General features: G+C 36.4%; 1 protein-coding gene across 1 annotated transcript in view; it reads right to left on the bottom strand.

Annotated features, from left to right (window-relative positions):
- PLXDC2 (plexin domain containing 2) overlaps positions 1 to 27,911 on the bottom strand; it is a gene marked incomplete at both ends in the record, with an annotated part of 263,909 nt that overhangs the window by 50,060 nt on the left and 185,938 nt on the right. Inside the window, 3 exons of the mRNA XM_080338898.1 lie at positions 6,376 to 6,475; positions 14,968 to 15,086; positions 17,999 to 18,121. Coding sequence (XP_080195024.1) covers positions 6,376 to 6,475; positions 14,968 to 15,086; positions 17,999 to 18,121 — 342 coding nt within the window. The remainder of the gene's footprint in view (positions 1 to 6,375; positions 6,476 to 14,967; positions 15,087 to 17,998; positions 18,122 to 27,911) is intronic.

Here is a 27,911-nt window from a genome sequence, read left to right as displayed (position 1 = left end):
GGGGATCCCCTTTACGCCACACAGAAAAAAAAGCCATCAAGTTATTTATTTTAGTTGAAATAAACAGGAGAATCTCTGAGGAGGGATGGGGAGGCAGAAGCAGAGCTGTGCTGGGTGGGATAACTCTTCTGCCTCAGCCAGGGTGGCTGCATGTGAAACAGCTGCTCTGCCCTTTCTCACTGCACAGGTGCAGGTAGGCAGCATCTGGCTTTCAGACAATAATATTTCTGTTTAGCTCCAAATCAGCACCTTTGCCAAACAATTCCTCTTGTTATTTATTTGAAGCTGACTTTACTATGGCCTCACCACTCCTGAGAGTGGATTTCTCTTTTGCTGTGAAATGCACTTATAATTGAGCTAGTTTTATGTTCTACCTGCAAAGTCATCATGACTAGTTAAAAGACAGATATGGGGAAGTGCCAAATGTTTGCCACAATATATGCCACAGCAATATACTTCAAAGCCACTGGACAGAAAGGGTTTTCAAGACAAAGCTAATCTTGTGCTAGGGTGGAGGAAATCCCCTGCCAGCAGTGAGAGCTTTATGTTCCCAGGATGGCAAGTCCCATAAATGCACCTGCCAAATCAGAGTGATCAGGAAATGTGTTTGAAACTAACTCCTGTAATTGCTGAAGGCTGTAACTTGTTTCCATGGAAATCTTAATCTGTCTCAAAAAAATAAGCAAATTATTACACAAATTTAAATGGTAGGTTCCGACAATTTAATTGAACTGCATTTCATCTTATCAGTAGTGCTCGAGACTAACATGATATAATCCCACTTACTCTAAACCTTTCCTAACAGACTCCTTGCAGGGAGAAAAAAGGAGCTTCTGTCTTTCCAAAAATCCAGTAAGAATCAGTGACTCACGTCACAGACACTTTTATCTCATCCAGTCCATGAAATCTCTAAAAAATACTGATTTTAAGAGACTTAAGTTTTTACAAAAAAAAATTAAATTCTAATCATGCGTAGTTCAGCATGACTGTTGATACCTTTAAATCCCACTGCCTGGTAGACTCAGATTTGATCTTTTCTTCTTCAGGAAGAAGACTGTGTCAACCACAGATGGTAAGTTTGCATATGAGGGATCTATCTACTGTAAGAAACGTAAACACAGAGAGGTATTGACATGGTCACCTTCTAACAGCTTTGTGTATATTTGCAGGCAGGTGGCTGGAAATCCGAGTGTTCAAATTTATCTGCTTGGTCAGGTTGTAAAAAAAGTAGGTGTAGATTTTTCTGAAAGTCTGACTTGAAAGACGCCATGCTTAGCTCCTCAAAATGCACTTTTTCCTCACAATTTAGAATTCTGAGCCTGTATCTGCTTAATAAAACAGGCTAGAAAAGCTAAACTCAACAAGATAAACAGAAAAATGAATGCTCTCCCTTGACACTTTCCCCCTCAACCTCTCCACACACAGGTCTGCTCCAACCCAAGACACACACTGTCTTTCACTCACGTGGAACTTGTTCTTCTTTGACTTATGCTGTCTATTTAGCTCTTTTACAAACAAGTGCAAGTGGAGAATCACAAAAAGCTTATGAGCCCACATACTTCAGTATGCACCTTAACTTGACAAGAACTAGTGAAATATTTTGATGTAGTAATAGACAAAAATTTAAGCAGCATGTGCAGGTATTTTACTGAAAAGAGGCATAATAGCAAAGGAAGAAAAAGAAAAGGACTTTTTGCATGTATATATGCTTCTGAAGTACCATTTCTGGTTCTGAATTTCAGAAAATATGTGGATGTCCTTCTCCTAATCATGAAAATATTTTACTATTCTGTAGGTCTGAATATCTCAAACACTTTTTAACCATCTTTTTTTACATTTGGTTTAATTTACAGAATGGCCCAAATTGCACTTTTGTCTGTTTCTGTGGCATGTACAATCTTTGAATACAAGGCCAAAGGTACAGTCCCAGCAGAAAAAGATGAAAAAACCACCAGCACTTATTTGAGGTAAGTACATTTCTCAGTGACCTAGAGAAATATCGTGGTGGGTCAGAAGGCCAACTGAAAGATTCCTTTTAAGGGATTAAGCAATGGATTAGTAAATTATACATGTGCAAGGTTCTGGTGAGACAAAATTTCTATATGGTTTTATCACAGTATTTTTAAACTAAATAATGGCATATAAATATTCTATCAAGCAGAATTTCCAGAGTTAACTATATGCACTAAATAGGGAGCATGCTCTGGAGATGGAGCAGTGCCAGAAGTGCATCAATGAGTTCCTAACACACCTGAAGGGTCAGTAGCTAGTAATAAACCATTCCAAATATGTGACCAACAGATGACCAATTTCTCTGGCATTTTTCCATCACATAATCACTTTTCCTCACACAGCATTCATCAGCTAAAACCTGCAACCCAGTGAAATGTGAAAATATTGGAGAAGTCAGTGTGATTTTTTTTAAATTGTATGTTCACTCAAATAAAAAAAGTCTTTGCCAGCGGAAGATTTCTAGGGAATTGAGATCAGCCATATACCCAGCAAAAACTGCTAAACAAGGCCATATGTATTCATACAGCTGCACTTTTGCTTTTAAGTCTAGCTGATAGGAAAAACACAAATGGTAAAAGAGTGCATTTGATTATGCAGAAGTCAATTTGAAGCAAACATTTTATGAAACATATTCATTTTACACTGCAAGTAATTTGTGAAAAAATATAGGGGATACAGAACAATGTGCAAAGCTGCTGTATTATACAGCCACTGGTTTTGCCTGATAGGAACTTTGTTTAACCACACTGGCTGAATAAAATCTTCATGCAAATATACATTTTGCCAACCTGGTATGTCTGATTGCCACTACTATAAAAGGAAAGGGAATGAGAAGGTCAAAGCAACCTTTGCTCTTTGTTTTTAATGGCTTCATATTACTAAACTTATCAATATTAACTAGTTCTCAGGGCACGGACACTGGGATCACACATGTCTGTAATCAAATCACCACCACAATTGCTTTTGGCCAGGGACTATTATATGTCTGAATCTAGCTCAAAACTCAGATTGCCTAATTGTATTAATTTTATCATTCTCCTAAAAGTTACTAAAATGCTTTAAAACCTGGAAGCTGCACCTCAAAGATGTATAATCTGTGAATAAGCTAACCAGTTGAAGTAGGCTCTGAAAATAGCTGCTTTAAGAACAATGCAGAAGAACTGTTCTGCAGCAATGCTCTGTGCCTACCACACACCATTTACTTTGGAACTCTCCATGTGCTTTCAGATTTCCCCCAATTCCTGATGCCAGCTGAGCTGCTCTTAATACAGGATCTGAGTGTTAAAGACATGCTTTATCCCCTTAAGCCACCATGCACCCAACTGTCTAATTCTGAGATTGGTTGATGGCCACTTAAGGCTTTGGCTAAAATGAGAACATTTTAAACTTTGATCACCTCGTACCAGTCCCTGAAGTGCTGTTATACCACCAAAGACTGGCAGCATGCCCACCTCTTTCCCTCACTGCTCCTCAATTGGGGATGTCGTGCCAAGGAACCAGCTGCCTGGTTAATGCCTTTTGGGCCAGCAGACAAAGACGCAGGGCTGGAGGAGCTGGCACTCTGTGGAATTAGTTACACTAGTGGAAAGCGAGAATAAATACTGTGAATTTAGAGCAATAACTTTGGAGCCCACTTTGCACAGAGTGACAACATTACCAGTAAGGTAGCAGCAAATTGGACTTTGTGATTTCCCAGATGATGCTGCAACTTCACACAATAAATATCACAACATAAACTCCTAGTTTTCATTTACCCTTCAGGAAGGTAATGCTAAGGTTCTTTCAGGGGCCTCACTTCTGTAAACAAACTGAAGAGAAACCTTTAGCAAACAGTTACAACATGCAGAGTTGTCATTTAATTATAAGTTTGAGTTACACTACTTGTTGAATGTCACTAATTGCACTGAAACTGGAATATTACGAACACATAGCTCAGCTACAATTTTATTTGTGTACACAGTGTTGTGTCCAGTGTCATTAAATGTTGTGTTGTCAAGTTATGGATTTCCTAGAAGAGCTCTGCCTAATAGAGGCCAAGATCATGGACAAGTATATCTTATTGTGGAGAAAAACCTAGCCAGTATCTGTAAGCTCAAGATTAGCAATTCACTGTTTCATTCCCCTAAATCTGGCACTCTCTCATTTTACCAGTGTATTTCATGCTCGCATGCCAAAAAAAAAATAAAAGAAAAAGGCACAATCTGGTTAAGCTTGCTGGTGGGCTTTTTCATTGCTAAAATGACATAGCAGGTTGCAAAAAATGCTTTTTCATCTTCTTGCACAATAAAAAGTTAATGAAAGACAGAGAGAGCACTGAATAAAGGAGAGAAATGTGGAAATAATGAAAGAAATGAAAGATGTAAAGGAAGAAAGATGCTCATGAAATTAGAGAGGTCTTGGGAGTCTGCAGAAGGGAAAACAAACGACAACATAGGTGACTGAAAGGACTAAGAACAGAATGCCAAAGATGGCTGAGAAAATACAAGTAAGAGGGAACAGAGAAGATGATAGCAATGAGACAGGCATAAGGTTACTGATACAGTGAAGATGCTGAAGAGGGAGAAGACTTGCTGGAGGGACATGTAAAGTGATCTACCAGCTCCATCTTCACCAATAATGCCTTGTCTAACTGGAAGACTTTCATAAAATAGTGCTTTTGTTACAAAAGGGAAAATAGTTAATTTTCAGTTTGTCTGCAAAAGAAGTCAGGGTGGTCCACCTAACTTATTGGACAAATCAGAAGCAGAATTCTACATCCTGGATTACCTGGAAGAAGCCAAAACTTTTCCTCTGAAATTAATTGGTGTTAAGCAAAAATACGCTTCCCTTCACACATTATCATTCATTCCAGAGCACCTCTAGAGTATATCCAGGCATATGTATCTCAAAATAAATATGTAGAAATAAAAAATAGTGGCTGATCTGCATCAATATAATAGTATCACATATAGGCTTGAAAACAGAGACATTGTCTGTTTATAAGCAGTAGTAGCAGATCAAGGAAAAAATCAAACATAAAAAACAGGCAAAAAGCAACCTGCCAAAGATCTCCCTTCTCCATGCTCTAGCTCTTATAAGATAAGGTAAAAAAGTGTAGGTACCTGTATTCTTTTAGGGACAGATAAAAGGATTATTACTGCAAAGCTTTTAATATGTAGGAGTATATTAATAAAAATTGATATGAAATGCCCAGGTCCTCCACTTCAGAAAGTTCAGAAAATCCTTTCTTTTTGCTCTTGGCTCTTTAAGGTGATCCTTTTCAGCACTCATTAAAATGCACTTTTGAAATGAAATGGCTGATCAAAAAGCATGTTTTTCTCTCCTAAGAATGAAATAGGTTTGCCTGGCTTTAGAACTCACCTTTCAGAAGTACTAAAAAAGTTGTTAGTAATGAAACAATCTTATAAATGGGTCTAAATCTTCCAATTTTGCTTCTATAAAACTAGGGCTATTATGCTGAAATTTTAGAACAGTGAGCATACATAGTGCACCAAAGACATTCAGCATTTTTGAAAACTGAGAGGATATTTTTGTCCAAATAAGCTTGTGTTGCACTTAATGTCTCTTTCCTTTTCAAATGCAAGATGTATACACAAACAACTGACAAAACTCAAGCAGTAGAGTTGTTGTGGGTTGTAGTTTTGTTGCTGGTGCCATGAACATAAATGGAAGCTGGTCTCTGCTTGACAGAAAAGTCTTTGAACTTTGAACTTTGTAAATTTGCTTCAAAGGAGTAAATAAAACCAGCACACTCGGAAAGAGAATATACTCTAATGGCTGAACAACCTCAAAGGGTTCTGAACATAGTCCCTTAAAACAAAGCATTAAGGAAATCACACTTGATTTCCTACTCTTTGTTTGCAGTCAACCCATATAAAGTATACTTAATGACAGAGAAAATTAAATATCACCTGCATTATTGTTGCCACATACATGTAAGCCCAAGATGTTATTAATATCTCTCCTTTTCTCTCACTAAAATCTGTGTATGAATTTGAAGTTCAGAATTTAAATTATCAAGAATTTCCAGCCTGGATATTTTTGAACAGGTTGTTTCTTCCCCACTATGTATAAGGAGACATCCAGATAGAGTATCTTATGGAATAGCAAATTGTGCTGGTTGACAGTTTATTTTTACATTATTTGGCTGGCCATTTAGTTTTATTTACTTAATTTATCACCTCAAAAGAAACAATGACAGAGAAAGTCGCATTGGGAATTATCAAGCAAATAAAATTACACTTGAATTAACAAGCTGAAATGAGCTAAGTGATTTGTTGTGCAGCTAATGATCCTTGATGAAATCAGCTTATACTCATTTCTCAGCCTCCAAACCATGAGCATCACTAAAGTACTACGTACTGGGAATCTGCTGGATCCTGTGCACAACCACAAATGCATCTGAGAGTCCCACTTTCACTGGGTGATTGGTGGAACTTATCTGTGTCACAGCAACAGGAATCTGGAAGACAAAAAGAAAACATACACGAAATATTGAAGTAAAAAATTCAGACTAAAAGTAACAGCACTGTCAGAATGAACAATTAGCCAGTGTAAATTACAAGTCCAAAATAAATATATTATACAACACAGCATACAATGACTAAGGATTTATTGAAGATTGAAATTACTGTTTTTAATTTTTATTTTATTCTAGCTTGCTTTGCTTTTTATATAACTATATTCACATCAACACTTTGAGGTGGAACAATTCTTAATGATGACACAGAAAAAGGCAGTAATTTTCCATAATTAATTTCCCCCAGCTGAAGAAAATGTGGGACAATGTGCCAGTATCAGACGAGGAGGAGGCAATGCCTCTTGTTTACTATTGAAACAAACTGTGAAAGTTCAGCTTGGGATGAACATTTTAAAAACTTATGGCTCAGTTAACTTGCACTGAAGAGCTATCTGAAGAGAGCTCTGACCCAACAATGTAATGTTTAATATGTCCTGGAATAGTAGCTTTAGATAACAGAGATGCTGATGCTGGGCAACATGGTTGTATGAAATCAGGTGTCAAGTTTTATTTCATTCTTTGAGGAAGATTGCAGCTTTGGCTGATACTTGTACAGATGAAATAACTTTAGAGTTTTGTAAGGTGTTTGACTTAGTGACATGTACTCTCTATACAATATTAACATAGTTAACTAGACTGACTGATCACAAACAGCAGCCACCACTAAAGAAGCAGCTCACACTTACTGTGTATTTACAGTATATCTTGCTTCTCTAGACATCAGAGATAGTATTCTAAAATTTTGTCAAAGATGGGGAAGGAAACATAAATTTACTGTCTAGCAGTTCTGCAGATGACACTAGCAGAGTAAAAATAATGAAATGCCAGGATCAATTAGCAAAGTTAGATCTTGCAAAAATTACAAAGTTTTAACTGAGAAAACAAAGACTGGAAAGTAGAGGTTTGGAGAGGTTTGGAGAGATTTGGAGACCAGCAGTTCTGGAAGGAATCTCGAGATTGTAGCGAATAAACAACTCCAGCTGTCAGAAGAGACATTGTGGCAAGAAAACTTAACTGATGTGGTATTTTGTTACACAAACACTGGAATATAGCCTAGGACTGGGGTGGTCATTTTACTTATACCTTCACATTAGATTATTACTGAAATGCAACACAAACTTTGGGAGAGCTTGTTTCTTAAAATATGCTGAAAACTTAAGAGAAGGAAGATTAAGAGAGTCATAAAAACAGTTTGAAAACTTCTGCAGTTCTTAAACGCCATTAACAGAAGAGTAAAAGAGCTCTATCTGTTTGGGTTCTCAAAGGGAAAATGGAAAGCTGGCTGGATTACCATAAGAAAGTACTGTCATGAGGAGAAATTACTCAAGGGCTAAAGAGTTTTTTCATCTAGCACAGAAAGATAAAACCAGAAGCTGGAAGAGCAGACAGATATCTTGAAAGTAGAATAAGGCACATGTTTCTCTGACTGAATGTTACTGATCAGTGGGATAAGCTACCAAAGGAAATTATCGTTTCCTACTCATTGCTGCTTTCAAATCACAAATTGATAGCTTATTTTTCAAAGCAGACCTTCAATTAACCAGCAATTACCAGGCTGAAGACTAAAGAAACTTGATCAAGTGTAAGAAACTGAAACACAAGATTCTAGCTCAGCTAATCTAATACACTTCTCTGACTTTATCTGTGTAAAACTACCAAAACTATACTGTTGGTCTGTATTTTTCACACAGCAGAAAAAAGCCAAAGTAAAAGTGTAAACTAATGGCATGACTTCTGTTATTTGAGCATTAGCAGTTGTTCTCCTTGTTCCCAAAGTATTATTTAGCTGTGCTTTTTCCTGATTACACTGGTATTTATCTAGGGAAGGCTAAATTTGAGAATATTAACAGAAAAAGTGAGTTCTTGTCAATTAAACACTGTCATAAATTTCCATTTCTTTTACTTGATTAAGTGATTCATTTAGTTGGTGCATTCAAGGCTTCTTGCATTCATGATTTGCTTGAGTATAAGAAAAGAAATGAAGTTAAACCAACAAGAAAAACAGAAGTGGCTTGGAAATACTGCTATTAATACATCAGTTTAAATTTGGCTTATATCAGCTTAGCTCTGATGTAGTTATTGGAGACTATGACAAAAGAAGCTGAAAGCCATATTTTCAAAGTCTTTAAAATAAAAGACTCACTGAGTTCAGAAATAAGTCTGTAAACTTTTTCCAGCATGAACGTATAAAAAAAAGAAGGGATTTATTCACAATCTCGGAGTACTGTAAAGGCAAACTTATATTAACGATGAAAGAAACTGTCTTAAAAGATTTTGATGGTATTCTAGAGAAGCTATTGAAAATAAAGTTAGAAAAAGCACTGATGAGAAGGATGTAATGACTATCTTTCAAGTTACAGAGTAAACACAGCAGTTGAAAAAAAGAAATCAGAGTTTTATGGGCACAAAGTGTAGCTGGAATTGACATTGTAAGTCAGTGTGTGACCAACAAACTGTGCTGGCAAAATTTGCAGCTGAAAGCACAAATTGTGTCTGATTAATGAAAATAATGATACTCATTTTCAGATGCAAGCCAGGAGAAGTTGCACTCAGTCCTCCTTGAATAAGCCTCCTTGTTTTAATTCTAGTGCCTTTTCACCTGATTCTTGTGAGTTTGTGAATAATTGAATAATTTGCCTCTTTCCCTAAAACATGATGATAACAGCAAACTAATTTATCCCTTTTTTTTTTTTTGGGGGGGGGGAGGGGCGGCGATGGTGAGAGGAGAGCAGGAAGTAGTTGTGGGTTCTTGCAGTACAGATGCCACAAGTAGTTGTGGTCTTTGTCGTTGTTGTTATTGTTTTTGTTGGTGGTGGGTTTTTTATTTATCTATTTATTTTCAATACAACTGGCTTCAGAGCTGGAAAATCACTTTCAGTGTCACTATTTAACAAAACTTAAGAATGAATCTAATACCTGGTACTAAAATAGTAGGCTGTACACAAGTTGAATAGAAAATACAAACTTCAATTAGAAAATTTTGGAGCAGAAGTATCTCAGTAGATTTTGCCAAAATGCCTGCAGGTGTCTGCTCTCTTGTGCTGGGCATTCTAGCAAGAGTGAAGAACTTGCAGAATAATTTTCTAAAACAAATAACAAAGCTGTAGTAGGGTCCAGTCTAGTAGACTATCGGCTTCAAGAAGCAGCCAAAATTTTCAATATATGTTTTATAAACAGAGTTTAAAAACAAGTGCTTGCTTGTGTAAGGTGGGGAAACCATAAATTAGGTTAGTATAGCCAGCTCCTCAAATTGAGGTACAGCCTATGTCAAACAATTAGTCATTCCAAGAGAAATGCAGCCAAAATAGAAGGGAATCCATGACCAAGGAAAACTTTTATTATCTTCAAAAACCACAGTGTTATTAAACCTGTATTTACATAAGCATACATTTACTATTAATGTGTGGGAATATAAATAATTCTACACAGCTGAATACTTCAGTCATTCAGTGATGAGTGTACTTAGTGCCAATTTATAGGTGAAATCTTTTGAATGAAATGTCAAGATAAAATATGCTTTTCCCATATGATGGTCTATTAGGAAATATGCCCTTTTGACAGAAGGCTTGTAGTAAATGGTAAAATAATTTATTGAAAATTACAGTGAAACACAGGTAGCAAGCAGATAGCTAGTGTTCTGAATTCCTCACCTGAAGAGCAAGATATGTCATGACAGGCTGGCATATTAAATGGTTGAACAGTAAGCTAGGAATGTGCATGTGGTTGCTAATGGGTGGCAGAGGTTTTATGACCTTACATTCAGAGGACGGATTTTAACTAGAAGAATTCCAAAATCTATGTTAGCTCTACCAAGAACTCTTGTGTTGTACAAGTCACCAGCTTATGAGAAGGCTTCCCAAATGCATACTAGCCCTGGGGCCATTCATGTTGATATTTTGGATTATCCACTTCAACAATAGGGAGAAAGATACTTAGATAATCATTGGAAACTGTAATCTAGACAGTATTTTCCATCAGCGTTCTCAAATTTTACTTTTTTCAACTTTCTCTGAGGACATTTCAGAATCTTATCCTTCAGGAAAGAACAAAAAATGGCCTCTGACCTTATCTGAAGGAGAAGGTGCAGTTACTGCCCCACTTTAAAAAGAAAAAAATGCAATTAATACTCCACTTCAAAACTGAGTCAAAGATAAGAACCAGAGTATGCTGCAAAATAATAATTAGGAACACAATAGTACTTATATGGGGGTTTCATTGCCAGTTTCCTAAATAGTTCTTAATTTCTCTACAGGCTAAACTCCATGAAACTTCTACAGGCTAAACTGCATGAAACTTAAGCAGGAATTTTAAGTTGCATAAACCGATCACCTCATAAAATCAAAACTCCCCTTTCCATGTTAATATTTTTGATAATAACAAAGGTAAAGAAATACCAGACATGTATAGTGCAGGCAGAATATTCATGAAGACTACATTTATTTTTTATGGGTTTTTTTCAGTTTTCAGGAAACAGTCACAAGGTTTGGAGTCTTGTTACTGAAAATAGAATATTTTCCATCATGCATAGCAGGAGCACCAATTTTATCTAAGTGCTAGCACTTAAGCAGTTCCATTCAATTCTGCCTCCTTTCATAGTAGAAAGAAATACTACAAGTATCTTTCAGAATAATTTTCCAGCTTCACATATTGGGCAATTTGAACAAGCATTTCAACTTTAATAATGGATTCTGGATGACTATGTAAATTGTCGTTACTATTTAAATTAACAAAGAAAGCCTTCAAGACAAAGATCCCAAACCGTTAACAAAGCCTTTGGTACCTTTGCCTAATTTGTCCTGTATTAATCATGAACAGAAAAAGGAACCAAAAATTACGCTAAGGAACATTACCTATAAGCAATAATGGGAAAAGACGGTATAGAATAATTATTTTGTTCAAAAAGAAGCAAAGCTCTTAAGAACTGAAGTTCTGTGAAATTTAGAACATAAGAAATGAGTATTCACTGCTAATACATAAAAAGGTATGCCTTTGCAGAAATTTTCTTTATTACTATATTCTGATATCTAGTTTGTACTGTAATGTATTTCATACATAGTAGAGGTGCACTAGTAAAATTTTCCTACCAGCTGTTGTGTCCTGACACATTGATCATTTTCCAGAACACTAACATTTGCACTGTAAACAAAGTAAATCGGTAAAGAAATTGACTTGCTATAGAACCTTCCTATATTTCAGATGGTTTCTACGTTTTGAAAACGTGGCTTTACAGCTCCTTCTCCTACTCACTAACTATTCTGAAAGATACTCTGATGTCTCCAGATTTCACTATCCTGTTGGCTCATTTCCTTTTCTAAGTTTTTTTTTTTTTTTTTTTTAGAATCTATTCTGGGTTTTGGATAACAGTTGTGCACTTCAGACTGCTTCCTATTGGAAAAACAAGAGAATGCAGAAGATTGAGCAAAACAGCTCCTTTGATACTCAGCAAACCCCAGCCAAGATCCTGCCTTAGTGGTCAACACCAGCTTTATGAGATAGCAAACCTGATGTGGGAGCAGGAAGGAAATGAAAAAGGGAATTTCAAATGGCTTGAGTAAATAAGAAATAAAAGGTAAAATTTGCCTGAAATGCTTTAGACATCAAGGTCCCTATTTGTACCTCGCTCAAATGTATAATCGCAGTTATTTTAAAAGTGGATTCTTAAGATAAATGCCTGATATCACTAGTATGGAGCCCTGTGGGATACTTTATAAAGTTACTGGCAAACTGTCTGCTGCATTTCTTACATGGTGTTTCAGCTTGGAGACTTCTGACGAAAATGCAATGAAGACTTTGTAGATATGCCATACATCACTGTCATTTTTGATGAACTGTGATTCTTAAATGAAATGGCACCAAAAAGAAGGTACAAATCTTCTTGGGCAACTTTTATTCATGCTAGTGAGCACTCACACAAGTAACCTTACTGGATTTAATGGGGCTCCTGACAACATGACTCACCATCAAGAAAAATGGTTCCAGAAGGAAAGGCTTCCTCAGAATGCAATGGATTCAGCACTGGAAAGTAAATCAATTCCTACCCAGACTTATAGCACAAGAGTCAAATTTTAATTTGCAAATGTCTCAGGTTTTCTTTTCAGACAACTTGTGTCTGATCAGTGATTGGAAATTTTATTCATTTTTCCTCATTTAGGTGAAAAGCTGAGGTAGTTTTAATGCAGTAAGGCAAGCTGCAAATAAAGAGTGTAGTCTTCTAGAAATCACAGCCTACAAATTCTTTCCCCAAGTAATTCCCAATGGAATACAATAGTTGTGACATTCTAAGATGTTACAAATATCTTTTGGCAAAAGATTTACAGACCACTAGTAAGTTACTATTCCCACTTTTAAAGTCTCTTTCTTTAACTATGTTCAATAGTTCTAAAGGGACGTTTGGTAATTTCATTCAGGACAAGAATAACTCAGGGGATTTCAAAGATTCATCAGTGGGAAAAATTAAAATTACCCCATTTGTAAATTCCAATTATTTCCATTTCTCATTATTAATGAAACTAACATTAGTAACTCCTCCCCACAAAAGCACCGTGGTTCTGGAGGAAGCTTCCACTAGTGCGGTGAGAGCAAGGAGCCTCCACCATCCTAGCACAGAACTTGTTTATCCTCAGTTAAAATGACACAGTTGTATGCAATTACAGGAAACCTAGGTGGAATTCTAGGTGGCCCATTTCCTCCTGTCTTCCTAAAAAATAAAGTTTTATGCTGCCTGGAACTCTGCATCATCATTGTATTTATGCAAATTGAATGCAGGATACTATCAATTTAGAGCAATGGCTTCTATCACCCATATTAGATGTATTTTGCATGGGGCTGGACAGTAACAAACAGGGCAGGGCATCTCATAACTGAGAACAGCAGTCTCATGAAAATGTCACCATTTTAATGTCAGAATGTGTATATAGTTCTTCTCAAATTTATCTTAAAATTACAAGTTGAAGTAGTGTCCCTTTCCACTTCTCTGGGTCCTAAAGGCAGGAACTTTTTCTACGGTCTTCAAAAAGATTTTTTTTTTCTTTAAAAAGGTTTCACCAACAGGAGAAAAACAAAGCTTTGGTGCACACTCCTTTGATCAAGTACAGACTCCACTGTGCTAAGCAAAACTTTCATGAAGCTGGAGTCAAAAAGCAAATGAACTTCTTTTTCATAGATGAAGACTATTTGCCTGTGCATAACATTCAGAAACAGAGCCAAAGCACAACTTGCATCAGCATGCATTTTACAAAGTAAGGAAAGCCAGGTACTTGGGCACGCCAGAAGTGTATTTTGTCTACAAAACTATTCCAGTAAGAGTATCCTGCAGCAATCCTGTTTGCAAGGTACAGAAACATCTGTCTTAGGTGAAGATATGACTGCGGCTAGTAGAATAATAGAATAACCCACATCCTCACTAGCTTCCTAATGAAGGGGAGAGGAGTCCTATTATTTCTGCCTCATTCAGGTGCCTGGCTTCAATACAGGCATGAAAAATGAGCCTGGAGGATCATAACTGGTCCACAGAAAAGAGAGAAGAGAACCCAGTTTTCTCCAAGTCTGGACAATCAGTTGTATCACTGATTACACATTTTAATATGAGGAGGATAATAGAGAGACTTACATCTTAAAAAGAGAAAATCATACTTTACATGCCAAACTGAGATTAAGTAACCAAAAAAAGAAAGAGATTGTTCTTTGCTCCTAGAGTTTTGAGCTTTTCTACTGTCTGATTCTCATTTGCATGAAATTCAACCAGAGATACAGCCTCTGGACTATATCCTCTAGGACTCTAGCACACACAAACAAAATCACTTAAAGTAACAACTGAGATTCTGAAACACTTAGAGAACAGAGAAGAGCCCCACTGAGACAACAACACATTGGTACTATGAGGGCAAACCAAATGGTCTTAATCTAACCAGTGTTATCACTAATATATATATAAAATCTCACAGAGCTAGAGATACAAAACAGTAGTCTCTTATTTGAAATACATGAATTTTGAAATATGTCAGCTGCCAAGAAATGATAGCTGCAGGAAAAAGTTGCCCTTTTATACTAACCATTGATTCCAGAGTATTTTCAAACAGGCACAGATTAGGTAAACTAATTGATCAAATTAGACCCCACCTTTCAAAACCCAAGAGGAATTCATTAAACAATCAATTTACTAAACACTGAACACTTACAACCAGCCAAAAAAGGCCAGTTGAAATCCAGGAGCAGCACACTTGTGCATGTTAGTGGTTTTCAAGTCCATCACAAGAACATCACTTTTACAAGAAAATGTCATTTTCAGCAAAATAGTGATCTTATAAGCAATATAATGAAATTACTTTATATAGCTGAACTTTCAAATGTCCCTCCCTCCCCCCAAATGTTGGGAAATTCCTGGCAGGTATAAAGTAATTTGTCCACTGCAATAACAGTTTTCAGACCCAACTTACTTCTTTGTAGCCGAAAATGATACGCCCATCATTGAGAAGGGTGGCCTGAAAAGTGAAACTGCCCAGGTTGTAATTATCCTGCAGATGTACATGGTCCCACTGGACAACTAGTGCTGTGCCTGTGAACCCCAGAGTGGGGTAGAGAGGCAAAGGGAAGAAAAAATGTGAGAAAAATATCAACTGACTGTAGGAAAAGTATTTAACTGCAGTTACTTGAAACAAGAACAGTGATTTGTCTCTTTTTTAGCAATTTTCAGCCCAGCATCTTGAAATGCCAAAGATACTACAAACACAAGTTGCAAATGAAATCCTCTTAAAGGCAGACAACATAGTGCCATAAATAAATGCCTCAACTACTCACACAAAAGTCTGCTGAAGTAAGAGTGGTCAGTAACTTGTTCAGAATTGCACAAGACATCAACAATCAATAAAGGTAGGATCCAGCACTCAGAGGTCAGGGGTGCTGCCACAATCCCTGGTCTGCAGTGGCTTTTTTTACACTGCACGTATATTCGTGTGTATATATACATATATATATATATATATACCGTGATGACTGAAATGAAAAGTGCTAATAGCATTACCTGTTTAGAAAAAGGTATTATTTGAGAAATTTAGATTATTCCATTAACTATGCATTAATATAAATAGCATTTTTTTTCCTGCATGGTGCAAATGGTTGTTGAGGTTCTGTAAGTTGAAAAATAGTAGGTGTTGGCAATAAACAAATGTAGTTTAAATTAAAACCATTAATAATGCATAGATGGGGTAAATTTTGAGTCTGATGTGCAGAGATATAGTTGCAAGAGGCTCCTTAATATTCATGGGAGTTCTGTAGCTGAATATCCACTCATGGCACTAAAAATGTACCCCAAGCGACTTGCATACCCTGTAAGCATGTTTTAGAGATGTTTAGAGTTATAGACACATTCAATCAGCTTGGCTGAAAGACAGTTATCACCAAAACTGTGATGAAAAATGGCTTTTTCATCTTTATATGCCTTCCTCAACGCACTTCTCTCTCTCTCACTAATGGGAGTGATGTACTTTGATTCACAGGTGGGTCAGGATGCATCCAGCTCTATGCATACTTGATATATCCTTGTAACATCTTTTGTCACAGATCTTCTGTGCTGTAACTTTCATTAACATATCCTGGCAGAAGATGTCACAAAACTATGAACAACCAAATTTTTGGTGCATACTGCATTTAAGTCCACCGTATTATTGTACACTCATTAATTGTGCATACAGTGCATTTTTCCTTCTGTGACCATATTCATTAACTGCTTTCTGAATATTTGATTGTATTAAATTTCATTTTAAAGGAATTTACAGGGAATTTTAAAAATTATCAGAGCAAAAATAGCCAGAACTTCTTATAGTCAGTCTTTGAGTATCTCAGATCTATGTGCATCTCAGAACCCCAAGCTAAATTTGAAGTCATCTGCCTCCAAAACAGTCTTCTTATTCCCAGGGCCTTTAGGAAGATTGAAGTGTACATAAGTTCCTTGCAGTTAGCTCCATGAGTGGGACTGAGATGGGTCACCACATTCTGTGCTTACTCACTCCAGATACCGCTCTAAAGCAGCACACTTATGGGGATAGACTGTAGATGAGTAAGAAACAAAGAACTGAAGATACATTTTGCTCAGTGCCTTTTTATTTGGGGTACAGATAGCAAATTCTTTGTCCTAAAGCATGAGGTCTAAAAGATCGTCATGCCTTATACATGGAGAGAGATCCAAAATCTTAAAGTAGTATTCAATCTTGTCATTAAAGCAATGTGATACAGCCTGATACACCTGGTGTGAAGACTGGAAGTCAGGAGTAGAATGAGAATTAGCCATGTCTTTCCCAGAATCCTCAGATCTTTTCAGTAAAGATGACAAATATCAGGCCGTAATGACAAATAATTTATGAAATGAAAATAATATTTGTTTCTGCTTGAAAACTCTCCATGCAAGGAATAGTCTATTTTATTGGATTTTTAACAAATAAATGCTGTAAGTAATGACGAGATTGAAAGGAAAGATTACGACTAGGTGCAGGGTTTATAGGATACATTTTGATTCTTGACCTAAAGAATAAAAATTAACACACCTAGTTGGAAATGTGATGTATTGTTTGGACATGTTTAGAATTTGTGTTTAAATTTACTATGAATATACATAAATAGAATGGCACAAGCTTATCCAGGAAGATTTAAAACAATCATACATCTTATTATATTAAGTCACAATACTAAACCCTCTACTTTTTACCTTCAGAATAAACAGTCACTGACATTGTATTTGATCACTACAGGCCCAAATGCCTTTTAATCATACAGGTTATGTTTTCAAAATATTGATTATAACTGACTTCATGAGACAAGTATCCACACATTCAAGGCCTTTGAAATATCTCACAGAGCTTCAAGTATAACCCTGTGTTGCCTTTTACCCTTTCAGTCTTTTGTACAATGGACTGTTGAGAACTCGTGGAGTAGATGAGTGCATTGGATTCCAGTCCTGGGACTCCACGTGCACTTAGTCATTGACAGGTATATTAACCTTATACCTGCCCTGGTTCTGTGTATTTTTGCTACTGCATTCCACAAACGCTATTTTTGATCTAGCTGGTGGGTAGGTGGTTCTCACTATATATATTTTGAAGTAACAGGAACTTGCACTTTTATATGAAACAGAATTTTCCTTTTAAAACTGACAAAATACATTGCTAATTTGAGTCTATGTATTTTAATATCCAGAAGATATTTGTCCAATTAGCAAAAAGGATTCATGACTCTAACTGTGTTCTAAATTGAGAACTGTTTATGGATGTCTAGCCACGTGCTTCATCCAGTCTGTGAGTTAAAACACAACAAAACAAAACAAAAACAAAACAAAACAAAAAACAAACAAAAAAAAGCAAAACTCAAACCCCAATATTTTATAAAAATCTTTAATTTTTCCTTCAAAAATAGTTATTGAAAACAAGAAGAGCCAAGGGGCACAGACACGTTCATTTATGAAGGACTACTACATACCATTATCAAAGTATCTGACTGTTGAATTTCTTGACACACTGGGGTCAAAATTTGCCATTAAGGGTGCAATATATTGTGTAGCTGTTAGCATTCGATGCACAACTTCTCCAGTATATATGAAACCTACAATAAAAAAACAAATATTGAGACCATTTCAGTAACTTCTGAAAAGATTTAAAGAATGGCAGATTGAACTAGGCATTGCCAGAGCATTAATGGGTCATCTGAGAGAAATTAATCCCACCACCAATTTTATGGTGAATTAAGTAAGCGCTAAAATTTCAGGAAAATGTCTGTCATGCCTGCAGAAGAACAAGATCCATGATGAGCAGTGGAACAATAAGCTGAAAAAGCAAGTTTTCATACAGAAATAAAAACTCAAGGAAGAATAACTCCAGTTAAGAAAAAAATGCTGATACGTGGCATTATCAAAATGAGCCTTTTACTACCATGTATATTCATAGTGCTTTTTATCCCTTCCAAAAATCTGCAATTTCTTTTGCTTTTGCAAATTGCTACCTCTTCAAAAGTTAGTCTAATTTTTTTTCATATTCTAAGGACAAAGAATAAGAGACAATTTCAGACAAGAAGAGGTGAAAACCTTCAAAAAAGGAAAAAGAAATTCAAATCAAGAGTGGAACAGACAGGATTTTTTTCACAATTTTAAGCAAAGCAGCATTTCTGCTACATTCCCTGCAGTGTCAGATCTCACTAGTTTCTCCTATTCATCCCTTAATCTACAGTACTCCTCAGATCAATAGTGGGCTTCTTCCATCAGAAGTGCTCACCCAAAACTTCTTACTGGTTTAGAACTGGAGTTCTTCCTTCAAGGAAGAACAGTAATCTATGGTGAATGCAGTAATACTATAGTTTTCTTCAAACCAAAACTTTGCATATTTTTATGGCAGGAAACCCTTGTCATTTTAAACAACAAATGCTCTACAAATAAACCTGTAGTGTTCAGATTTGCCAATTCCACTTCAGTTGACTAAATTCTTTAGATGCTCCAACCTAAAGCCTGACTTCAAAACTTCCATCTCCATAGAGTGAGTCTTTTCTTAAGTATTATTTTAGCCTTTGCCTTGCTGGTCTAAACTGACAAACTTTAAGTTGATTGGAGCTACAAGTAGATTTTAAAAGCTAAAGTTTGCATATTACTTCTCCTCTTACAGTGATTACCAGATGGTACTTTATGCTAAAGTCTTTGCTTTTTCTACTTCTATTGATTTAATGAAGTATATTTCAACAGCAAACACCCCAATAACAATAAGAATATTAGAGTTGACTGAAAATTTTCTAATAGAAAAGATTTAGAAGATGTCTCATGCAAATTCAATTCTTTACTGGCAAATTATAGTATCCACTGCAACATGTCTTATGCTGGTTTCTGTTTTCTTTTCATTTTTCAGCCATATTGATAGTCTCTCTTCCTCCACAACCCCTTTTACTGTCAAGTCCAAGAGGTCCTTTCTTCTCAAATTTAGTATCATCACAATACAACACATTATGTAGGAACATATAAATCTATCACTGAAACACAATTGTGAAGTTCTAGAACTAAACACAAACCTGAACAACTGATATTACCCTCAAGTTAGTAATACCATTTTCGAGCAAAGTTCAGTTAATATATGGTATTTAAAAGCATTAGTGTGCAACTCCACTTTCTTAATTGTAGTATCTTCATCCTAACCACTGTGAGATGAGGCAGGTTTGTTAAAGGATTGTTTGACATGATATAGGAAATCTCTGAGAGCATGAAAAAATAACAAGTTTCTGGAGTGCTTTAGGCATCCTTCTACTCCTGTTTCTTCCTGAAACATGTTGGTAAATGCTTGCTAACTGTTCATAGAACTAGTTCTGCAAGTCATATGATGCTATAATAAGCAAACAAAAAGGTGGTTCTTTGGAATAATTTTCCTGTATGACTGCTACCAGTTAAGATCAAGTACCATGAAGTCAACTCCAGTGGAGGTGATAGGAGATCTAAGAAAAAGGCAGGCCTGAGGAAAATACAGTAAAAGATTCAGATGGAAACATCTGGCATTGACAAAGGGGTGAGCTAGGAACATAGTGCTTTGCTTCATTTGAAACACACCTATTTATTCAAATGATAAAGTATTTTCATATCTGGATATCTGGAAACCTCCTAACTACTAAATTAATTCTTAGGCCTGAACTATAACTGTCTTTTTATTTTTTTTTTTTTTTTTGTAGTGGGGGGAGACTCAGTTAAATATCTAAATACCACTTTTTTACTAATTTATAGGGAGAGAGAAATACCAATTAAACAACAAAACAAAACCAGAATAAAACAAACAAAAATAAATCTACCCACACGTATTTACATGTCATGTATAGAACTTAACTTTCAGAATATACAAATGTGGGTGTAATTTTACTCTATTACCCGTAATTTCAGGATAACCAACAGTCCTGCTGAAGTACAGTCCCTGAAATGCTTTTTCATTATTTTCTATTTATTGCTGTCTGCTTCTAAAATGTCATTCCCTTGAGAAATATTCCCTCATGCTTATTTAGACATTTTAAATACATATAATTTCATAGAATATATGTGGTGCTTATTATCTCTATGGTCATGTGTACGTATATTTTAACAAAATCTTGGGTACATCTATAACCTTGAAATCATTCCTCAAAAATATTTTGAACACAATATAAACAAAACCTTTGAATCCATATGAATGTATTACAATTAGCCTTAAAACTTCACTACTTATTCATCCCTTGCACAATGGTTCTATCTTTACACAGTTTCCCTTTCAGGCTTTCATTCCATTTACAGTATAAATGTCACCATTATAACTAATAATGAGGCAGATACAATAGGAAAACAAAGAACTTAATTGTGTGGGAACACATAACTAAATAAATCAGCTCAGGTAATTAGTATCCATAGAGCGTATTTCCAAGTGTTTGCCAGATGCAGCTTTACTTTAGACAAAAATGGAAAGCAGGAGGTAGATGATAGCTGGGAAGCAGGCAGGCTTTGCATGAAGATCATTCTAATGAGAACTCCAGTCATGCATTGGAACAACTTGAAAAGCAACACAAAGTCATTTCAAATTATCCCAGAGATTCAAAGGCTGAAGCCACTGTTGAGCATGGGCATTTTATCATTGCCACTACTACTTAAAGAAAGCACCAAATGTAAAATTAACTTATTCCTGAATGGACTTCCACAGAAAATTGGCTTATACTATCTGTGACCTAATTTTCTGACAGTGGCAAATGTCCATGGTTGATTCATTTAGTCAAGGAAGAATTTTTCAGACCTGCAATTTCCTGAATCACTTAATCTCTCCTTTGTGGAAGGCGTTAGTAGAGCTCTTCCAAAACTCTTCACAAGTACTATACCTAGAAGCACAGTATGCTCCTTAACACTGGAGTGAAGACAAATAGGAAAGACTGCTCAGCACTTTGTAAGCTTTACATGTACATGTAAATCTAACTAAAACTAAGGATCAATTAATACTAAAGCCACTTGTAAATCAAATATGGTATACTCTTAGCATAAAAATGCACACTCACACACAGGGCAAAACTGTGTGTATATATATATATAGATAGATAGATAGATAGATAGATAGATAGATAGATATAAACAATTACAAGCACACTTCTTCTTGATGCAGGGCCCTGACTTGATTTAAGAATGTGTTGCACATCTGAATTTACCCATTCCAAAATATAGTCCATATTGGTTGCATTTTAACTTATTAGATTTACATGTAAGTTTTAACATACAAGATTACAACAATCTGCACTTAAGCTTTCTGTGGTTTCTTTTTGTATTCCTACCTGTGCATAAAATCAGTACCATTTAGAAAGTTTTTCAACGATGTTTCTTAAGTGTGTAGAATAATGGAATACAGGTTCTAGGAAGGATGGGCAATGAGCCCTTTGAAGTTTCTGTTGTGTGTCTGTAAAGATATGGCAGGATATGGGATATGCAAGCAACATAAAAATGAAATATCTAGGTTGATAACTGACTTCTCCCTTCTAAGACCATACATGAGCAAGTTACATAAAACTAAGTCTGGTTTTATATATGCGACATTATGATAAACTTTTTTTGCACTTCAGCATTTAACCAAATTAAAACAAAACACACTTTAGATTATACTTTCATGTGTGCTTTATTTTGAAATATCTGAAACAACTGGCCTTATCTTAAAAGTATCATACTGAATACAGGGTACAAGTGAAATAATTATACTTCTATGTGTTTGTACTGAATAGGTTCCATTTTGAGAATATATGTTTTAGTTGCTCAGTACTTCTGCAAAGCTATTATGACAGTTCATCCTTTACCTATGTGGTGGGTTGACCTTTAACAGCTGCCAGACACCTACACAGCTGCTCTCGCACTCTTCCTCCTCAACAGGACAGGGAGACAAGACGAAATAGCTTGTGGGTTTGGATATAGACAGGGAGAACACTTGCCAACTACTGTCATGGCTAAACCAGAACTCACTTGGGAAAAAATAATTTAATACATTGCCAGATAAAATAGGTTTGGATAGTGATAAACAAAGACAAATGAAAACAACACCTTGGCCACACCCCTCCCTTTTTCCCAGGCTCAATGTCACTCCTTCATTCCCAACCCTTCTACCTCCTTCTCCTCATAGAGCAGCCCAGGGGGATCAGGAATGAGGGTTGGGTTGCAGTCAGTTCACAGAATTTCATCTCAGACGTTCCTTACTCCTCATGTTTTTCCCTGCTCCAGTCTAAGTCCTGCCCACAGGCTGCAGTCCTTCAGGATAAACCTGCTCCTGTGTGGTTTCTCCATGGGCCATGATTCCTTCAGGACATGTCCACATATCCAGTGTGGTGTCCTTCACAGGCTGCAGTGAGGATATCTGCTTCAATGTGGGCTCTTCCATGGGCTGCAGGGAAATTCCTGCTTTAGCCTTGTCTCCTCCATAAATGTTTTGGCACCTGGACAACCTCCTCCCCACTCGTCTCTCACCTTGATTTTCACAGGGTTTTTTCTCATACTTTTTCCTCACTCTTGATACTGCGGTGCAACATTTTTTACCCTTTCTTACATATGTTTTCCCAGAAGTGCCAGCAGTTTGGCTGATGGGCTCAGCTGTGTACTGCAGGGGGTCCATTGGAGCCAGCTGGATGCATCTCTATCTGACACGGGACAGCCCCTCACCTCCTTCTAGAGAGGCAGATGCCCCACTACCAAAACGTTGTCATGGACCCCTAATACAAGCTAAGACTTAACCTAATATTTTACTTATTTTATATATTACATGTTTCATATTTTATTTTCTATATCAACTATTTTACCTAACATGCAGCAATAACATTATCTACCTGAATGACTGGAATTTCTAGTCTCTTATTAAGAGGGTTTTTTTAAAAATTATTTTTATATTACTGATTTTCTGCTAGAAGATAAGTGGAAATTTGCAGCTGAAACAGAGTACTTAATGTACCAGTCTTATCCTCAGCAACTGAGAGCTCTGGCCCAGGTCAGATCACTCCCACTATATAATAGCTTTTGTCTTCTAAAAATGGAAAAATGTTCTGTGAAAAAGAAAATTATCTAGAGGAAAAAAAAATCTCATTGTATCTTCTGAAAAATAAAAAACAATAATGGTGCTAAATAACAGCAATGAAATAAGTTGATGTGGAATTACTCCTTCTAATAGCCACGACATTGCTTTCATAAAAAGGGTATAAGATTTTGCTTATTCCCCAAAACAATCTTTATTGGAAATAAAGGCCTAAGCCAATACTTCTTTCAACCAAAGAACCATACCAACCAACACATTTGACAAGAATAGGAACGCTCAAAACCACTTTGTGTACCTGCCAACAAGCAGTTTGACACAGGCCTGTAATAATCTTTCCTTTCATAGTTCTGAAGAATTTGAGAGCTTGACTGAATGGCAGGTAAGTTCCACCAAAGCTCCATAAAACAACTCTACTTACCAGATGGTTTTGCTATCATAGTAAGAGTTGGCTCATGTACCTTTTGTACAGCAGCATTTGTGTTTCAGTTACAGACATCAATACAGATTTCATGATCTACAAAGCCTGATGTGTTTTAAAGGTAACTAACTGCTCCCATTCCACATGGGTTGACACTATCCAAAGTGTGTCAAGGAGTCCCCAACAAAGGCTTTTTCAGTCATACAACATGCCTGAAGATGTTGAATCATAGGGAAGTAAAAGAAGCATGATGTACATTGTTCTTGGGACACCTTGCTTAATTTGAGATCAGAGAACTGAAAAGATGACACTTGGAATTTAAAACCAAATACAGAATTGTGCATTTAAAAAAACTCCAAAAAAATGGAGTGGTAGAAGAACCTGGAGGTCAAAACAATGAACAAATCTAACCATCTCATACAAAATATTAAATGTAGAAAGAAATAAGACTGCTTTGGAAAAAAAAATAATTTCCCTATCAGGCAGCTGATGTTAAGTAAAACCATATGTTAAAACTCTTAGTAATAAAACAAGCTATGGTTGCTTAGCTGAAAAGGTAACTGCCTGCCAGCAGCAGCTGAACAATGAAAGGTTTTGCATGAGAGAGACTGTCACTGGGCAAAGGCAGATCTGCCGCTCGAGTGCACGGTTCAGTGTGGGTTTACTCAAGCACTCTTGCAGCATACAAACTAGACGGGAAATAGCAAAGCAGCTTCCAAAAAATGGAACCAGGGAAAAGCGGTTTCCCTAAGAGCGTAGGTCCCAACCCAGATGACCCAAGGGAAAGCCTTGATTACAATTTCAATATTAACATATGCAATGAGCTTTGTAGAAATGTAACAATGCACTCTCACACACCACCTGAAATGTTTTATAAAGGAATAATTTACTTCCTTTCTCCCTGTTCATTTTCTTACTTAAGCAGAGTGAGAATACATGACTTTGGCTGCTCATTTTCCTCCAAAAAACTCTGAAAACTGTTTGTGCAGCCAAGAGAGAAAGCTGCAGAGGAATTGGCAGGCACTTCCCGGCTCTCTGGCTGCTTCTCTTTTGGTCTCAGTAAAATCAAAGCCTTCTGAGAGGATCTGCCCTCGGACATATGATGGTATCTAATATGACCCCAAAGCTACCTCAATGGGTAGCAGTGCTTCAACTCCATTTTTAATATCTTAGACCCAGTGCACTATGCATTTTTTTTGGAAACCATACTTACAGTACTCTGCAGATTAAGATTTACCACAATTTTCAAAACTTTACCACCAACCCAGCAATTATATTATTGAAAGAATGGATATATCTACCTCATCTACTTCCCTATCCCTGATGAAGAAGATACTAGGAGAGAAATGGTAAGAGGTTTACCTTGGGCTTGTTTAAAAAACCCACTGTAACCAGCTGTGGGGCCAAAGAATTGTTTAATACCTGGCTTCTTTCAAGCAGAGCTGGGCGTCACCGACCATGACAAAGATAAGCTGCTCACAACTTAATGGGGGTTAAAACCCCTCAAATCCTATAATGGATTCATATACCATCTTGATGTCTGCAGATGCCAGAGATACCATCTTGCCAAAGAAAAATATTTGGGAAGTGGAACAAAAATTTTTGCTCCAGGTTCCCCAATTCGCTGACTATAATAATTGGTAATGCAAAAAGGTGCATTCACTTCTCTTGTTAAATTGTCAGGATAGCAGGAAAAATAGACCAGAGGTAGGGACTGAGAAGTAGGACATGAGTGTTTATATCAACATCCTGTTAGACTGGTGTTCTAAAAGCAATTTCAAAAATTATAATAATTATCAGATTTAGCGCATTTGAGACAATTATTATTGTGTTTAATTGTCTCCAGCAACATCTCAGCATATTTGCATGAGACTAGCTTTAAAGAACATTTCTGGATATTCCCATTTGTAAATAGAAAGCTTCAAATAAATTACATAGAAAATCAGTGTATAGAGTTTGTTGTTTTTTTTGGTTTTTTTGTAGCTAGAAAGCCCAGATTTAGGTGGTGAAATAAACTAGTGAAACGGGTCTGCACTCTCTGTAAAGATTACTGGAGCATAGCAACAGCTTTGTGAAAGGCAGGAAGGAAACCACAGCCTCTGCCCTCAGGGCCACCCCATGCTGTGTGAGCTCTTCCCTTGCTCAAATCACTCCAATACCTTAGTCCAGACGTATTAGTGAGTCCAGCTCAGTGGGCCCAGCCCACAGACATCCCACCTAAGATCTCTTCTATTTGCCAGCCACGTGCTAATATGTACCTACAAAAAGAAACACCCAAACCAAAAATCAAACCATTAAAATATTTTACTCTGTGAGCAGATATTCCTTAATGAACTTTTTCTGTAGTAAGATAGTGGCAAACACAGCTATTATTTGGGAAAGCTGTGGCCTCTCCTGCCTTCAGCACAATCAAGCTTTCCCCAGTAGGAAAGCCAGAATGTTGTTACTTAGGCACATATAACCATCAGCTGGGATCAATATAAGAGAACACAAGCATAACTCAAGAAGATATGCATTTGTATTTTCAGACTGCCAGAGAATTCCGAATTGTTATACCACTAGAAAACTCCACCTTTTAAGCAACTGGTTCTCATGCAGTCATTCACTTCTAAAAGATTTTTGTAAACAAAGCCTTACTAAAAATTAGCACCTAATAAAATCCTGACATTCTTTTATTCAATAGCCACCCAAGAAAACTCATTTCAATTGCAGCACACAAAACAACTCATTTGCAAAGACCTCTTCTCTGTTTAAACAAGAGAATAAATTATGTTTTGTGCCACATGTAAATGAGACCAGAGAAACCAGACTCCTCCTATAAAAGACTCTTCCACACACACTAACACCTATTCTTGCTCATCTCTTTCTTTTTTAATAAATATAATTGTTCTAACTGGTAGGGAAAGATTTGTCCCTTTTGTTGCAGCTACTCTTCTCCAGCGTCATAAAACATTACTACTTCAGATGCACCTTCTCATTAGGTTAGAAGACAGTTGTTTAGATTGACACGGTATAAACATGTTATTGAAATAGTTCTTACATCATCTTATTTTCACTCTTTCATTTAATTTGCCTTAGTACAATTATAACCAACATCATATAAATTAACTGAGAATAAGCAGACCAGCTCCCTAACCAGTAAAAAGGTATTTGAGCTTTATCAACTGGTTGGATTCTCTCTGTAAAGTTGCCACATTTTTTGCCATTTCAAAATATATTTTCAAAATATTTTCATCAGTTTATGATCATATCTGATACCTCAATTGGAAAAGGTCAGAGCTGCAAGTTTTGTCTCTGGTTGAAAGACCAGTAGGATGCTATTTTGTTTGCAATATTTTAATTGGAGCTGCTGAAAACAGCTTCAAAATTTTGACTTGCATTTTATTTTCAGGATGCTTCTTGTTCTCCATCTCACTGTTTCTGACATATCTCTTATTTTCTTTTTTTTTTTTTTTTTAATTTTCTATTCCTCTTCAGCAGTAACACTAAAAACCTTATGAAGCTCTTCCCATTTCTGGAATTAAACTACAAATGGACGCAAAATACACTTTTACATTTGATGGAAAAAATGGCAACATGTTTCATGGCGGAAATAAAACATATCAGGAACAGTGTTGCTCACATGTTTATTCGGTGAGACTGACAAATATTGTATAGGTGTATAAAGCATTGACCACAAAACTCTGCGCTGTGTATTTTTCAACTATGTTAAAATGTGTTTTCCCTCTGCTTTTCCTGATATTTGTCCACCAACTCTCGCATGATGAATCAAATTCAAGAATATGTTATGCTATTAAGCATATATTGGAATGCTCAATTCTAGAAACAGATAATGTAATTTACCCTCAAACACTGTCCTATATAGCCGTATTAATATTTCTTTGGTACTTGACTGAAGTAAGCTTCAAGTAATGTCATTTATCCCCAGATGGCTAATTTA

Source organism: Nesoenas mayeri (genome assembly GCF_963082525.1).
Source record: "Nesoenas mayeri genome assembly, chromosome: 2".
Classification (NCBI taxonomy): domain Eukaryota; kingdom Metazoa; phylum Chordata; class Aves; order Columbiformes; family Columbidae; genus Nesoenas; species Nesoenas mayeri.
Note: the sequence above shows the minus strand (reverse complement) of the source record. Positions and strands in the feature narration are given on the sequence as shown.